Genomic DNA, 17,747 nt, shown 5'->3' on the forward strand with positions numbered 1-17,747 from the left:
CTTGTGTAATGATTCCTCCTTCAAACACATAGGTTATGAATGTTACAATATATAAAATTTTATTAGAGGGTTTATTGTATCATTTGTCATCTTTTCAATATGATTCCTTTTGAGAATTCTCTCTCATTTCAAAACTCTCAAACTTCCAAATTCAATAATTCAGATTTTTAAGAATTTCATAATTGATATACGTAGTGAACTCCTCCTTCAATCTCATTTTGTGAGTAGTGCCATGAAATATGTATATATGTGGTTTCAATTTTTAATCACTGCAACTCCTCATCCTTACATTATCGTGCTAACATGACCAACTTACATACATGACCAACTTACTAAACTTCTCTATACATTCAATAATTTCTGAAAAACAAAAGACCATATATGTATTTTGGATACTTAAATGGATCTTGTGTGTACTAATCAATCATTTTATATTTTTTAATGTTATTATTTAATAAATACACCGTCTCTCCAATCTAACAACTCAAAAAATATTATTAAACAGATCTAACCAATATTTATATATCATTATACATTTTAACAAAACTTTTTTATTTTAATATAAATGTTTCCATAACCAGAGTTCTCTATAAACACATACCTTTTCCTCTCCACATTAGAGGTGTCTACTAACATGGTGCTAATTAAATAGGTGAAACACACACCAATGCAAATGTGACCTAAACACTATTAATGAATATAATTTATGAATTATTTAATATTTGTCTTAGAGATTAAATTGGTAAAGACTAAATATGTTGCCTATGTTTTTAGAGACTAGCTAATTTTTTTTTTTTCGAAGGATTAAATTGAATGTGATTTTTGTAGTGACCAAAATGGATATTCATTTTAATGTATATAATAACATATTGTTTTCTTTCAAAAAAAAAATAACATATTGTTTGAAATATAGGTAATGTCCATAAGAATAAGATAACATATCTCTAATTTTTTTTTTTTTAACAAAATATCTATGATCAGTACTTAAATGGTCTTATACGTGTGACCATGAAGATAATATCGCACAATACAATCACTAAATCGATTATTTTCTACAAGGAATGCTAACAACACAAATTCTAACAAACATTTTTCAACACATTCTTTTTGATTGGTTAAAAATCATATGAGTCCCACTAAATCATGTGGATCCCATATAAATTTGATGGGTATCATGTGAATTTTAACCAATCAAAGAGTGTGTTGAAAAATGTGTTGCTAGCATTTCTCATTTTCTATTATCTATAAAAAAATGTAAAATCTCTCTACCAAATAAAATGTAAAATGATACTCCATGAACTATTAGAATTTAATACTATTTATTTCACCCAAAAAAAAAAGAATTTAATAAAATTAATTCTAATTCTAATTCTAGGTTGGAAGATGGCCGCGTGTGTGATGGTGGCCGTGAGGCCTCAGCTTGGTGGCATGTCTACATGCGTTCGGAAGTGTGGTTCCTCGGTAATGTCCTTTGTTCTTTAGGCGATGGGAAAAATACTCTCTTTTGGACGGATGAATGGGTGGGAGAGTGTCTTTTAGAGTTAGATTCAATAGATTATATGAGCTGTCGATGTTGAAGAATGCATGTGTCGGTGTTTGACATGCATTTGTTAGGGTGGGGGTGGAGGGGGCGGCGTGGAGTTGGAGGCGTAGGTTGTTTGCGTGGGAAGAGGAGTTAGTGGGGGAACTTAGGCTTTTACTTCAAAGTGTCACTTTGCAGGTTGACAGGGTCTATAGAAGGCTTTGGTGGTTGGAAACATCTTCTGTTTATACTGTTCGAAGTGCATATAAATTTTTGACTGTCAATGTTCATGTTGATGCTGAGGTGTCTGTGTCTCATTTGTGGCTTAAGGAAGTTCCCTTGAAGGTGGTGTTATTTGCTTGGAGCCTGTTACGTGATAGATTGCCTACAAAGGACAACCTTTATCATCGTAATGTAGTTGGTGTTGATGATCAGCTTTGCGTTGGAGGCTATGGGGAGGTGGAAATATCTTCCCACTTATTTTTACATTGCAATGTTTTTGGGTCTGTGTGGAACCTTATTCACAGGTGGATTGTTGTTTCTACTGTTTTGCCATGTGATGCTTCAATTTTTTTTATCAGTTTAACTCCATTGGGAGAGTCAGCAAGTCAAGACGGTTTATCCTTCAGGTTATTTGGTTAGCAACAGTGTGAGAAATTTGGAAAGAAAGAAATAACAGGATTTTCAAGAACAAAAATTCCTCTATATTGCAAGTGACGGACAAAATAAAGTCGTCGACATTTATGTGGTTGAAAGGGAAATACGTTAGTCTTCCTTCCAACTATCATGGTTGGTGGCTTAGCCCGTCCGTGATATTAGACATTGGTTAACAGTTATTATTTCTTGTTAATTCTTGATGGCTTGTAATTATTGTATAGATATTGTTTGAACTTTTGGTGTTTCTTCCTTGGCACACCTAGTGCTAGGAAGACCATTTGATTGTGTTAATATGATTGATTTTAGTGTCTTCAAAAAATATAATTCATTTTAGTTTCTTAAAAAAAAAAAAATCTAATTCTAATCTCATATATACACGCATAACGGTATGATACATCGGACTAGAGTGTTAGGGGCATGAGCACTATGTATCAATCATGAACAATATGACACTCTCTAAAAAAAATGAACAATATGACATGTTAATTTGGACCACCTAAAGTTTGGGTCCAACTTGGACCAGTTGATTGTGAACCATAAATTTATTATTAATATATTCTAATGGATGAGATTGCAAGTTTAGTACTTGTTCATCAAGTTGCAATATGTTTCACGTTTACCTACATTTGGTTGTACCATACCTTTACTATTTTTTTTGTCAGTTTATAGAAAGGTGGGTTTGCTCCATTTTGTGGCAAAAGATACATGGGGGGCGTAAATAAAACTGCAATAGAATATGGTTGCTTGTAACGTTTATTTATTATTTATTTAAGTTGTGTTTATAATATTGTTGAATATTTTTGTAAAAAAATATTGTTGACTATTGTTTTTGAAAAAAAATTAAAAATGTTTTTTTCATAAGTGGAGAGCAGAAAATATACATTTACAGTGATAAAAAAATATTTTTTCTTTTTAAATATTGACCACATAATCATCCGTGTAATATAAACCACATAAATTTGAATTATAAACTTATTGAAATTTGAACTTTCAAGTGTTGGATAAATTAAAAAAGAAAATGAGCACTGAAATATTTTTACCGAAAATAAAATAAGATTTGTGAAAAAAAAAACTGTAAGAGTTAAAATAGTTTGAAAGGAAAAAAAATTATTAATATTTATCGAGTTTGTTAATTTCAATTATTGTGTATTTATGGATTTTTTTAGGTTGAACAATATAAATTAAATTTAATACTCTATCCGTTTCAAATTATGTCTTTTAAAAAAAAAACTCAAATTATATGTCGCTTTATAAAAGTATTAATATTTTTTTTTCTATTATATCCTTAATTCTTTATTACTCTATCTTCTTTCAATTCTTTAATTTATCTTTCTCTTATCATTTATTAAGGAAAATTTTGTAAAACAACTTATAATATTTTTCCCATACAAAAATAATTACATTTCTTAATACGTGTGAAATAGTCAAAACATCATATAATTTGAGACGGATGGAGTAATACTTAATTACGTTATCCTTGTGAGTTTGACTCAATTGATAGGGACAATTCATAATATATGAAGAAGTGAATTTTTTTTAAAGGATGAACCGATGGATTTTATTCACTAGACTACTTAACAAAAATTAATTAATTAATTGCATGGGTTTTTTGCGGTTTCAACGTCAACATACATTTTATTCCTTTGACTGACGAAAGGTAGGGTTAAACTACAAAACAATAAATTGATATTGTATTATAAAAAAAATTAAAATCAAACATAGAGTCTGTATTATTAATATTTTTTTTTTAATATAAAAGCTTTTTTGACTGAATATAGAAGGTTTATTTGTTCCTAAAAAAAAGTTTATTTGTTAAAAGAGTTTTAGGACAGCTTGGAAAATTGGTTTAAGGTTTACGTTTAGTTAAGAGTAATTCGACGGGATAGTAATTAATTAAAATAAAATAAATTTTGTGTGTAATACTTAAGTTAACAATGAAATTTTATGTTTAAGTTATTTTTTAAGTAATATAATTTTTTTACAAAACCTTCATTCGAAAAAGAAAAAAAAAATTACAAAACCTACACAAGTGGGAGAGAGAATAATGTTGAGGGTGTTTGTTACGACGTATTTAGCTTCTAATGTGCAAATATATATTACCTGATCAAAACTTACACTAGTGGGCCATTTAAGTGGTCCAAGTTGGACCAAAACTTATAGTGATGCAAGTTAAATGAACCCGACATGTTATTGTCATGTCACAAAAGTTTTGTTTTTCTCTGATGAAAAATATCTGTTTTTTCTTGACCCAAAAAAAAAATGTTTTCCTGCAATATATTTGTTATTTTATTTACAGTTTTGTGTAGGAGAATGGGACAACTCATAACTCGATATCTCGATCAAATGCCAAATAGAAATTCTAAAAAATAAAATATAGTTGCATCAACTTTGGAAACATTTTGTGAGCCAAACCGTGAAGGAAGAAGAGACAACCGAATCAGGAATTTTTTTTTGTCTACCCTATAATGAAATAAAAATTCTAAATTTGTCCTACATGAAAAAGAAAGTCCAAAACTACCCTACTTTTTCACTTTCTCTTTATTCCCCGCAAAATAGGTTTGGGGGATGTCCTTCCCAGCAATTTCATTTTGGGGGGAAGACCCAGGTTTGGGTGTCCTTCCAACAATTTCATTTTGGGGGAAGACCCTGTTTTTTGTCTTATTATGTTCTTCCCCCATAATAACAAAAAAACAGGGTCTTCCCCTCAAAATGAAATTGCTGGAAAGGACACCCCCCAAACCTGTTTTGCGGGGAATAAAGAGAAAGAGAAAAAGTAAGGTAGTTTTGGACTTTCTTTTTCATATAGGGCAGATTTAGAATTTTTTTTTTATTATAGGGCAGACAAAAAAAATCGCCAGAATGTGGAGAAAATTGTTGATGATAAAGGTAAAAAACCGGAACATGCTCAAAAACCATTCCAAAGCATGGAAAGCCAAGGATAATCATGAGTTATGAACCTTTTTAACAACAAGGTGCAAAGTTCATGACCAAAGTGACGTGACCATTTAATCTAATCTTACACAAAGCACAAAAGACATGAGACTTCATCCATCTAAACGACACTCTTTCCCGTCGTTTAAACGCTTCTCTTCATTTCCACTTCATTCTTCACTCTTCTCTCACTTGGATTCTTCAACAAGATGTTTTTAAATCAAATCTCGGTCCTAAAGGAACCATCAAAATGTATTGTTATACTTTCTCTGTTGTTCTGATTTTGATTTTTGATTTTTGATTTTTGGATCTGTGTAACTTCAATGTTTATGAATCAGGCTTGTTGGTGGTGCTGGTGATATTAAACTCACTAAAGATGGTTAGTGCTTTCACTTTAATCCCTTTGCATTTGTTTTGCTATGATCTACTATCTCCGTACTCATTTCTATTTTATGAAACTATTAACCATGTTGATGAAATTAATCTCATGAAAAGATATAGAATAGTTTCTCTTTTCTTAATCCCTGGGACTTCAATTTTTTTAGATCATGTTCATGTTAACTTGGAACAATTATAGTAAAACTCACTGACACATGTTACATCGAATTAGTTTTATTTTCTCAGATTATAGACGTATTTATTGTGTCCAGTATCCGTGTTTGTGTCAATACTTCATAGCTGAGCTGCTTTTGTTTGTTATTGTTACCGCAAATCCAGAATCCGACTGCTATTATGATTGCTTGGACGGCGGTTGCACAAGATGACATTAGTGGAGATGGCACAACTTCCACTGTCCTCTTCATTGGCAAACTTATGAAGCAATCTGCGTGTTACATCGATGAAGGTTAATGAATTTCTTGCTCTGTTGCTTATGTGTTTAATTGTCAAGCGGCTATCAAATTTGTTCACTTCACTGCATTGCAATTTCTGCCACTTGAACACATTGTGTTATTGTGATGATCTTAATATAGCATAATATTGTTTAGATTTACTTTTCAATAACCACTTGAAGAAAAAGAAAAGATGAGGTGATGTTTTAATGACTCTTAATATTCTGACCAATAGATTTTCATATGTAGAAATCAACCTTCCCATGAGCACCCATAAATTTTTTGCAAGTTAGGAACTGAGTACTTATTTTCAGTTGAAAAGATCCGTAGCAAGGCGATCCGAATTAGGCCCTTTCTCTGCTGAAAAACATAATTGCCCTTACATCTACCTGCCTTTTGTGATTACTTGTTGGAATTGGAATAGATTTAGACTATAAAAAATTCTGGGCCAGACACAATAAATGTAAATGTAGTTGCATCCTATGGACAAAGCAAAGAGACTTCTTAAACTGCAAGTGGATGGCCATGTTGTTTCATGTCTTTTTTGTCATTACTTTGCATCAAATGCCAAGAGCTTAAAATATATATATGAATATTCTAGGTATGCATGCACCCACGTGTATTGGTTGATGGCTTTGAAATTGCAAAAAGAGCCATTCTACAATTTCTTGAGAAGTTTAAGACTCCTGTTGTAATGGGTGATGAACCCGACAAAGAGATTCTCAAAATTAGTAATTACACACGTGGCCTGCCACATTGGCGTTGACTGGGTCAAAATTGACCAAAAGGACAAAAATTTCAAAGGGGCTAATTCTTGGAGGGCCAAATTTGTCATTTTTTTTAATAGGGGGCCAAAATCGCAACTTTTTCAAACTTAAGGGGGGAAAGTGCACTTTAGCCTTTTATTAACCGTGTCAGTCTCGTGTTCGGTGTCTATGTCATTTCTATTTTCTGATATTATTAACCTTGTCAGTGTTGTGTTTGGTGTCTGTGCCATTTCTATTGTCTGAAATTATTAACCATGTCGACGAAATCAATCTCAAGAAAATAGGAAAAAGTAGCTCTGAGTAAGAAGACATAGAATAGTTCCTTTTTTCTTAATTCCTCTACTTTCGTTTTACTCTGTGATCTACGATATATGAAGCACCTGCCCTTCATATTCACATGTTGGTATCAATATCCATATGTTCAATTACTTGCATTTTCTCTAATTATTACATGTGTCGGGTCTGGTATCCATAGGTGTGTCAGGATTTCAAATTTGTGAGATTATGTTTATGATTACTTGGAAACAATTATAGTAAAACTGAGACATGTAGTTACGTTGAATTAGTTCTATTTTCTCAAATTATTTAGACGTATTTATAGTGTCCAGTATTTCATAGTTGAAGTTTATGATTTGCTTGGAAAATTAGTTATGGTAAAGCTGACACATGCAGTTACATTCAATTACTTCCATTTTTTTTTACTTCAAATTATTACCAATGTCGACCCATGTAGTTACATTCAACTACTTCCATTATCTCAAATTATTATCCTTGAAACACGGTTTCTTTCAACTACTTCCATTATCTCAAATTATTATCCTTTATTTTTTTTTTTGAACAGCAAAAATATTATCCTTGAAACACGGTTTCTTTCAACTACTTCCATTTTCTTAAATTATCATCACTGTTGATGTGTCACTGCTGTGTTAGGTATGTCAGTGTCACTACTTCATAGTTTATGTTTGTATTTTTGAGATAAACATCTCAAGTTAGTTTACTGTTGTTTCTAGCCAGCTGTATTGAGGCACATGTCTAAATAGAATACCACATCAACATAACTGATGCACATGTCAAAATAGATTATCACATCTCAAGTTAGTTTACTGTTGTTTCCACAGAATGTGTCTAAACAGATTACAATTTGTAACACACATTTCAATATATGAAAATATGAGAATGATTCTCTCAACTTTTCTTTCCTTTAGCAATATTTACTTCAATACAGTTATGGTAAAATAAAATGCATTTCTGTGGTATTTTATTTTATTTTTGTTGAAAATTTTGTGGAATGCTGAGCTGGTTTTGTTTGTTGTTGTTGTTGTTACAGCAAATCCAGAATCCGACTGCTATTATGATTCCCAGGACAGCGGTTGCACAGGATGGCATTAGTGGTGATGGCACTACTTCTACTGTCCTCTTCATTGGGGAACTTATGAAGCAATCTGAGTGTTACATCGATGAAGGTTAATGAATTTTTCTCTCTGTTATGTGTGTATTTGTCAAGCAATTTGCACCACTTGAACACATTGTGTTATCAAGAGGATCTTAATATAGAATTATTTTGTTTAGGTTATCTTTTCAATAAGCACTTGAAGGAAAAGAAAAGTTCAGATGATATTTTAATGGCTGTAACTATTCTAACTAATAGCTTTTCATATGTAGAAATCAACCTCTTCATTTTGACATTTTTAGCAGCTCCCTAACCTTTCCATAAAAATTTTGTAAGCTAGGAATTGAATACTTTATTTCAGTTGAAAAGATTCTATAGCAAGGTGATCCAAATTAGGCCCTTTTCCCCACTGAAAAACATGAATTGCCCTTACAGTGTTTGTGATTAATGATTGGAATAGATTCAGAGTATATGACAAATGTGATTTGGGTGATGATAAGAAATCCTCCGAGGCGGATAAAAAAATACATGTGCGCGAGACACAATGAATGTAGTCGCATCTGAAATAGGTCTATGGGCAAAGCTTATAGACTTCTTAAACTGCGAGTGGATAGCCATTTTGTTTTGTGTCTTTTCTGTCATTACTTTGCATCAAATACAAAGAGCCTAAGGTATATATGAACTTTCTAGGTATGCATCCATGCTTATTGGTTGATGGATTTGAAATTGCAAAAAGAGCCGCTCTTCAATTTCTTGAGAAGTTCAAGACTCCTGTTATAATGTGGGTGATGAGCCCGACAAAGAGATTCTCAAGATGGTAGCAAGAACAACCGTGCTGACAAAGGTGGTTTTTTTTTTTCATTTAATCCTTCTTTAAGATGGTCATTTGATCAATTTTTATATTTGTAGGTAGAATGAACAAATAATTTATTAACATAGTTTTTCACTTGGCGTTTAAAATTATATTCTTATTATTTTTATTTCTTTCTTATTTGCAGCTATATGAGTCACTTGCTGATCAATTGACTAATATAAATGTTGATGCAGTGAGTGTATATCAAGATTTTTTTTTTTTTTTGAGTCACCTTGAATATATAGATTATAATTTATTTTGATCTTTTACAATCGGGTGTTTATTGAATTTGCCATTATAGGTTTTCTGCATCCGAAAGCCCGAAGAAGCAATTGATCTGTTTATGATCGAGATTATGCACAAATTTGATAGCAATTGATTATGTATATCGAGATTATGCACAAATTTGATGTTGACACACGCTTGGTATGTTGTTAGCCACTCTTCTGCTGAACGTGTTCATTATTTTTGTTGGCAAATATAGACTTACTATTCACCGTGTGCTGGGTTACCTACAGTTTCCTAAGTTAAATCTCTTGTAATCATTTGGTTCATCCATTTTTTCTAGGTTGAGGGTTGGTCCTTGATCATGGTTCCCGACATGAAGCGACGTGCAGAGAACTGCTACATCTTGACATGCAATGTATCTCTAGAGTATGAAAAGAGGTAATCAACTCAATTGGTTCTTTTTTCACCTATTACTATAAACAAATGTCAGTGCGTTTCAAGAGTTGAAGACACTATCATTCATTTTTCTTCAATCTATGAAACACTGTTTTCTGTCACTGTCTTGGATATGCTGCCCATATATCTCGGTGCAGTATCAAAGACCCATTTTTCAAATAAAAATTCTGATACAAATGTGATGTGCTTTTGACACCTTCCTCATCATTTCAGCTCGTAAAACTGAGAGACCGTTGCTGGTTCCTTTGTTTTGATTATAAGTAGGCATATCTGGGTCTGTAGGTTAGAAGTTGGGGGGGGGGGGGGGGGGGGGGGGGGTGGTGGTTATGAAGCAATGGAGAGTATTCTTTTCTTCGCATTTGGGTTTCTTTTTTGTTACCCAACTCAACTTGGATAGAGTTGTATGGTCTAGTGTAGTCCTGTCGAGTCAGATCACAAAATATTAAAATTGTTATTTGAATATATTTGCCAAATGCCGAGTATTAACCATCCCTTAGATACTATTATGGAAGTATTAAACATTATTACTTTTTAGATTAAGTAAACTCATACAAGTTGTATGAGACCGACATTGGCAAATTTTCTCTTCTCAGTGAAATAAATTCAGGTTTTTTCTACTCAAATGCTGAACAGAGAGAGGCTATGGTTGTAGCTGAAAGGCGTCAGGTTGATGAAAAAGTTAAAAAAATTATTCAACTGAAAAGAAAGGTAGAATGGATTTTTCCCTTGTATGTATTGGTTCTCACATGTTCCTCTGTGGTCATGCTCTGGTCTTCTGCTATATTGCAAAAAATAGTAAATTGATCTCACTGCTCTTGTCTAACTACCTTCATGCTTATATGTATGCAGGTCTGTCCTGATAATGATAGCAATTTTGTTGTCATCAACCAAAAAGGCATTGATCCCCCATCATTGGACATGCTTGCAAGGGAAGGCGTAAGTAACATATGAACACTCACTGGACATGCTTGCTAAATTACTTTTAATCTCACCCACTTGTCTGTCTTGTAAAGTATAATTATCTTATATACGATGTAAACCAGAAAATAATATAACTGTTAGAACACTCAGTGCACCAATTGCATGTTGTTAGTGTGTTATGAACTCAGACTGATATCTGTCACAGTTTTCCTTGCCATGTACTATTTCATCTGTTGATCGTTTTGTCCTTTTGTTTTAGATAATTGCCCTTCGCAGAGCAAAGAGGAGAAACATGGAGAGATTGGTTTTGGCCTGTGGAGGTGAGCCTGTAAACTCTGTTGATGATTTGACTCCTGAATGTCTGGATTGGGCAGGATTAGTGTATGAACATGTCCTTGGCGACGAGAAATATACATTTGTGGAAAATGTGAAGAATCCCTTTTCTTGCACAATCTTGATTGAAGGTATATTTCTGAACACATAGTGAATTTGTCAAGCAGATCCTTCTGTTATTTTTTTGGCACGATGCTTGCCGTACATCTTTACATCAACCTCTGTTTCATTTTATTGACATTGTTGGATTTAAGCTGAGATTAATCTTCTATGCTTTCTTAATGATCCAGGTCCCAATGACCACACTATAGCTCAGATTAAAGATGTCGTCCGTGATGGTTTGAGGGCAGTGAAGAATACCATTGAAGATGAATCTGTTGTCTTGGTAAGATTTTATTTGATTAGTCAATCAATTATATTGATATCTGCAGTATACATTTTTTTTCTTTTGGTCACATGCTTGTGCATGTTATTTATCCATTCCATATTTGTATTTATTTCCTCAATCAATTAAAGTTCTTGCGGTTTTTTGAACCTGTAGTGTACAGTTTTTCTTTAAGCCTGGCGGTTCTTTAAACCTGTAGTGTACGTTTTAACCTGGGGGGGGGGGGGGGGGGGGGGGGGGGGGGGGTGGTGGTGGTTATGAAGCAATGGAGAGTATTCTTTTCTTCGCATTTGGGTTTCTTTTTTGTTACCCAACTCAACTTGGATAGAGTTGTATGGTCTAGTGTAGTCCTGTCGAGTCAGATCACAAAATATTAAAATTGTTATTTGAATATATTTGCCAAATGCCGAGTATTAACCATCCCTTAGATACTATTATGGAAGTATTAAACATTATTACTTTTTAGATTAAGTAAACTCATACAAGTTGTATGAGACCGACATTGGCAAATTTTCTCTTCTCAGTGAAATAAATTCAGGTTTTTTCTACTCAAATGCTGAACAGAGAGAGGCTATGGTTGTAGCTGAAAGGCGTCAGGTTGATGAAAAAGTTAAAAAAATTATTCAACTGAAAAGAAAGGTAGAATGGATTTTTCCCTTGTATGTATTGGTTCTCACATGTTCCTCTGTGGTCATGCTCTGGTCTTCTGCTATATTGCAAAAAATAGTAAATTGATCTCACTGCTCTTGTCTAACTACCTTCATGCTTATATGTATGCAGGTCCGTCCTGATAATGATAGCAATTTTGTTGTCATCAACCAAAAAGGCATTGATCCCCCATCATTGGACATGCTTGCAAGGGAAGGCGTAAGTAACATATGAACACTCACTGGACATGCTTGCTAAATTACTTTTAATCTCACCCACTTGTCTGTCTTGTAAAGTATAATTATCTTATATACGATGTAAACCAGAAAATAATATAACTGTTAGAACACTCAGTGCACCAATTGCATGTTGTTAGTGTGTTATGAACTCAGACTGATATCTGTCACAGTTTTCCTTGCCATGTACTATTTCATCTGTTGATCGTTTTGTCCTTTTGTTTTAGATAATTGCCCTTCGCAGAGCAAAGAGGAGAAACATGGAGAGATTGGTTTTGGCCTGTGGAGGTGAGCCTGTAAACTCTGTTGATGATTTGACTCCTGAATGTCTGGATTGGGCAGGATTAGTGTATGAACATGTCCTTGGCGACGAGAAATATACATTTGTGGAAAATGTGAAGAATCCCTTTTCTTGCACAATCTTGATTGAAGGTATATTTCTGAACACATAGTGAATTTGTCAAGCAGATCCTTCTGTTATTTTTTTGGCACGATGCTTGCCGTACATCTTTACATCAACCTCTGTTTCATTTTATTGACATTGTTGGATTTAAGCTGAGATTAATCTTCTATGCTTTCTTAATGATCCAGGTCCCAATGACCACACTATAGCTCAGATTAAAGATGTCGTCCGTGATGGTTTGAGGGCAGTGAAGAATACCATTGAAGATGAATCTGTTGTCTTGGTAAGATTTTATTTGATTAGTCAATCAATTATATTGATATCTGCAGTATACATTTTTTTTCTTTTGGTCACATGCTTGTGCATGTTATTTATCCATTCCATATTTGTATTTATTTCCTCAATCAATTAAAGTTCTTGCGGTTTTTTGAACCTGTAGTGTACAGTTTTTCTTTAAGCCTGGCGGTTCTTTAAACCTGTAGTGTACGTTTTAACCTGGATGTTATTATCCACTCCATAGGTTGTGTTAATTTCCTCAATCAGCTAAATTTTCAGTCTCTAAAATGCAGACAGGTTTAGCCTGAATACAAAATGTTTTATCTGGTTTCTGGGAAGGATGGCATAGTTAGAATGTTAGATGTTTCAGGACATAAGAATCAAATAGGAAGTCTTCTTTTTCTATGTATGGGCAAAAAAGAATTTTTAGATCTAACAGTAATACAATGCTTTATAATTATTTCTTTCTATTTAAGAATCAAAATGAGGAAAAATTGATGTAAAATTCACATATTTTTGGCTAGTTGTTGACAGAGTTATATCATAAATTTATTGCCATAAGGTACACATTACCTTCCTCCCTCATGCTTGAGTTGATGCAAAAATCTAATTGGGATAAACAAAATGCTTTACATATGTTTAGGTAAAAAAAACATTGAATCCATTTGTTTTAAGTTATAAATAGTGGGAAAATGAGCAACAAAACTACGAGGACAATGGATATAAGCAATTATGCTACTAGCTTTTGATAATAGCGCTTTATAGAATTTATATATCCTTCAATACAGAACTTCGGTTTGCACCTTCTTTTATGTTGATTGTGATAGACACGAAGTGAATTTCCTTGCCAATGTTCAGGGGGCTGGTGCATTTGAAGTTGCTGCTAGACAATATCTGATGAACGAAGTTAAGAAAACTGTTCAAGGGGTAATATAAGCAACTTATGTTTTCCAAATTTTATTTATTTTATTTTTCAGTTGCATATTTAACAATGACGTTTGTAACTTTGAAACAGCGTTTGCTGATGCACTTCTTGTCATGCCTAAGACACTTGCTGAAAACTCTGGACTTGACGCTCAAGATGTGATTATGGCCCTTAAGGTATGCTTCTTTTAAATTTATCATGTCTTGGTTCCTCTAATGTGACTGTATTATGTGTTCATATGAAGTAGATGACAGTTTGGCATTAATAGTACATTTGCTAAATGCTTTTTCAGGGAGAGCATGACAGAGGGAATATTGTTGGTTTGAGCCAAAACATTGGAGAGCCTATAGACCCTCAAATGGAGGGTATTTTTTACAACTACTCTGTGAAGCGTCAAATCATTATTAACTCAGGGTATGCTTTAACATTTTGACTATTTTTTGCTGTGTTATGGAACTGGATCATGAAAATGCTAGTACCATGTCATTACCAAGGGTGGGTGGGCGGGCATGGGTGGGATGCATTTTGTAGTTTTAGGGTTTTTTCTAGCCAAAACTAACATGATCAGTTGGCGAATTTAAAATGCATAAAACAAAACAATACAAGCCCATATCTAATCACTTGGCCCAAAATAAAATAATACTGTCATTCACTACAAACAAGGGTTTCACAATACAGATACAATTGGCAGCCGCAAGGGTAACGTTTTCCTTAGAAGAGAGATCAATCTCAAACCAATTTTATACACTCGTCTCTCCCTCTGTGTTCTTCTTCTGTCTTCCTTTACTCCTTCTTTCTCTAAGGATTTTTAGGGCACAACTATTTACTCGGTTTCCCCAACAATCCGGATGGGTAACTAACTTCATTTACTCTCCTTGGTTACTAAATCGAATTGAGATCTAAAAATATTTCACAGCAATCTTCTTATTCTCTTCTGCTGGATTTCTGTTTTTTTAACCCGTTGAAACCTTGAAACCGATCCGATAAACCCGGACCCGAACAAAACCGATTTAAAAAACAGACATAATAGGGTTTGGACTTCTAACCCGTAGGTTTGGTCGGTTCTGGAGTTTGGACCCGAACCCGAACCCAAACCGAGCCGACGCCCACCCCTAGAAAGCAACATATTGTAGTACGCAGTACGTATGTATTATAGACATAACAAATGGAACTTTGCATGAGTTGTGATGCTCATCTCCCCTCTACAAAAAATTTGTAATTGCATCTGTGATCTGTGCAACTGATTTAAAAATTCAACATATTTTGCACCAAAGCATTATGTTCTACACATATTTCTTTTGGTTACAAATATTTAGTTATGGGTAGGAAATATGTGATGTAACTTCTTCTCTCTGATTCTCTAGTCCCTCTCTTCTATTGTTCTTATTCTTATTACACTCCTTTTGTTACCAATTACTCTCTATCAACAGAGATTCCAATTACCAAGTTGTAATCAATGAAATTTCATTTACATTCTTATATCAATTAAGTAGAATCATTACATTGGTGCTTTCATTGTCACCATGGCAGAGTATAGATGGAATCCAACAAGTGAAGATCGATGGGCGCAAATGGAATCTGAACATAATGCTCGATGGGCGCAGATGGCATACTTGGACGGACCAGGTTACACAATCATGGATAGAATAGAAGCCAAAATGGATTTGCGACGCCAATACGTTTCCAGAAGCTCTTTCCATGGTGTTCAGAAGTCAATTGAAAAAGCTCCGATACAGTCAGGTTCGTCTCACTTCATATCTTCCATGACTGAATCGAATCGAGAACACAATTCGCGTCTGGCTGAATCTGCACGAGAAATCCGAGAGTCGTGTGCAAGAATTCTCAAGTGGTTGCAAGAGGAGATCGAAGCTACCAAATGGACAAGCGACACGGTTCCGACTTCGGACGAAATTCTTCTGTCCGTGGAACAAATTGAGGAGATTGATGATTTAGAATCTTCAATGGAGATTGCTGAATCCGAATTGATGAGTGAGTCTCTCTCAATTGAGGAACACTTTGTCACCGACGAATCTGTTTCTGCGGATAAATTAATGGTTGATGCAGTGACTCGAAGGAGTAATTTTACGATCAGAATTCCAACAAGTTTGAAAGAAAGTATGACCTCTACAGTAACCCAACCTTCATCTTCTCGCATGATCCTTGCGATGCCACTGACAAAACCACTAGGATGTACAAGGGCCTCATCGTGGGAAGATTTTGTGAGGCAGTGGTGCGGTTCTTATGCTCGTCTATCGCCACCGCCACCGAAACCACCAGATTGTAGCTTAAGAAAAAGTAAGATGGAACTCCAAGTAATGTGGGATCGTTTAATGTCGCCACCACATCCAAAGCCACCCGACGACAATTCCGGAGCAACGGACACCGTAGTTTTGCCTTCTTGTGTTGTAATGGCAGTTTGCCCACCATCTGTTTGGGAAAATGTTTGTCTGAATGATTGTGTTATCATCCGGTTATTGCTGTTCATGTTGTTTTGGTCATTACCACCAGTTCGACATCACAGCGAAAAGGATCATGAACAGGTAATCCTTGTTGTTCATCTTGGTGTTAATTCGTATGCTCCTATTTCTCTAGACTATGGCTATTCAATGAATGTCTTTGAGAAGAGTGAAGTTTATGGTTATGGTGTAGTGTTGTTGATTGTCTTAACTTGTAAGCATATTGATGAGAAATGGAAACTAGAACCACATTTACACAAGGTGAAATATGAGAATATAGAATTCGGGAACTTAGTTTTTGACAAGGTTCAAATTCATCAACAACCACCCAAAACATTTATGAGTTTAATAGGATTATCTTGGCACATAACCAGTATGATACAATACTTTCGAGTGATGCGGAATCCCAATAGAAAGAATGGCACTCCTGTTGCTTTGATTTGGTTTGAAAATCTCTTGCAGCAACTACATCATTTGTCGCTTGAACCATATCATGCTCACTTTTGGAGTTGCATGAATGCTCTCTCTCATAATGATGCTATGGATATTGTTGAATTATTTTCCTTTGTTGTCAAATTTGTTGTTTCTATTCCTGAAGATGTATCTCTAGCTACATCATGATTGTACTCCTCCAATAGTGCGTAGAGATGTATCTACTAGCAACATCTTGCTAAACTGAGTGGCAGCCTAGTGCTTCTGACTTTGGGACAGCTCGACTCCTTCAATATGATTCATCCAATCGAACTATAGTTGCTGGAACAATTGGATATATAGCTCCTGGTAAATTTTGCATTGCTCACTGTGTTCTTTTTATTCTTGTATTTATCCATTTAGGTATGATGCATAACATGAATATTTATTATAAATTTACTAATTAAAATTACAAATTATTTTAGTTGCATCCTTTAATCTACTAATGGTGATTTGATCAATATGCAGAACTTGCCTATACTATGGTTTTGAGTGAAAAGTGCGATGTATATAGCTTTGGAGTTGTGGCACTTGAAACTTTAATGGGAAGACACCCTGGGGATATATTATCATCACTTCAATTAGCATCAACTCAAGGCATGAAATTACGTAAAGTATTAGACCAACGTCTCCCACTTCCGAATAATATGATGGTTTTACTTGACATAATTTGTGTTGCCGTAGTAGCATTTGCATGCCTAAATCTCAACCCTTCCTCTCCACCAGCAATGAAATGTGTGTCACAGAGTTTTACCATTGAACTCACACTATCAAGCATCCATTCGAGTGAAAATTCAGTGCAGCGACTCATGAGTCAAGAGCTAAAAACATTATTTCATATGGGGAACCCTTGAAAGAAAACCTTCACAATGAAGTTTAGTGTCTTAAAAATTTGAACTCAATAAAGACATTGTAAAAGTTTATTTTCATAAGTTGTTAGAAAATGCTATAAAATTTTGTTGTTATTGTATTTCCAATGTGTGTTTACAGTAACTTTTCCTTGTTTTGATCAAAATTGAATTACTTCTACTTCTAATAGTTACTATTTTAATTGAATTA

General features: G+C 34.2%; 2 protein-coding genes and 1 long non-coding RNA gene across 7 annotated transcripts; all 3 read left to right on the forward strand.

Moving 5' to 3' along the window:
- The first annotated feature begins 1,383 nt into the window (after positions 1-1,383).
- Positions 1,384-2,461, forward strand: LOC146903969 (uncharacterized). Its single transcript, XM_085728206.1, has 3 exons — positions 1,384-1,461; positions 1,721-2,049; positions 2,401-2,461. Exons 1-3 carry the CDS (start codon positions 1,384-1,386, stop codon positions 2,459-2,461), a joined length of 468 nt encoding a protein of 155 aa, XP_085584332.1.
- Positions 2,462-5,015: 2,554 nt separating this feature from the next.
- On the forward strand, positions 5,016-9,143 carry LOC146903970 (uncharacterized). Its single transcript, XR_015018621.1, has 6 exons — positions 5,016-5,362; positions 5,449-5,489; positions 5,828-5,954; positions 8,035-8,170; positions 8,788-8,941; positions 9,096-9,143. It is a non-coding gene; the product is annotated as an uncharacterized LOC146903970 (long non-coding RNA).
- A 108-nt stretch (positions 9,144-9,251) lies between these two features.
- On the forward strand, positions 9,252-17,724 carry LOC146903971 (T-complex protein 1 subunit zeta 1-like). Of its 5 annotated transcripts, none has more exons than XM_085725715.1 (15): positions 9,252-9,376; positions 9,519-9,616; positions 10,268-10,342; positions 10,484-10,570; positions 10,815-11,019; positions 11,179-11,273; positions 11,838-11,912; positions 12,054-12,140; positions 12,385-12,589; positions 12,749-12,843; positions 13,695-13,763; positions 13,852-13,937; positions 14,054-14,175; positions 15,292-16,997; positions 17,157-17,724. In XM_085725715.1, exons 3-12 carry the CDS (start codon positions 10,277-10,279, stop codon positions 13,921-13,923), a joined length of 1,056 nt encoding a protein of 351 aa, XP_085581841.1. In that variant the 5' UTR covers positions 9,252-9,376; positions 9,519-9,616; positions 10,268-10,276; the 3' UTR covers positions 13,924-13,937; positions 14,054-14,175; positions 15,292-16,997; positions 17,157-17,724. The 5 variants fall into 5 exon arrangements, with proteins under 5 accessions (XP_085581841.1, XP_085581838.1, XP_085581839.1 ...); XM_085725712.1 differs by having other exon boundaries at positions 9,336-9,376; positions 10,228-10,342; XM_085725713.1 differs by lacking the exon at positions 11,838-11,912 and having other exon boundaries at positions 9,336-9,376; positions 10,228-10,342.
- The last annotated feature ends 23 nt before the right edge of the window (positions 17,725-17,747 follow it).

The sequence above is a fragment of the Medicago sativa genome, chromosome 7, assembly GCF_051527215.1.
Source record: "Medicago sativa cultivar Bolivia chromosome 7, Bolivia_mono, whole genome shotgun sequence".
NCBI lineage: Eukaryota > Viridiplantae > Streptophyta > Magnoliopsida > Fabales > Fabaceae > Medicago > Medicago sativa.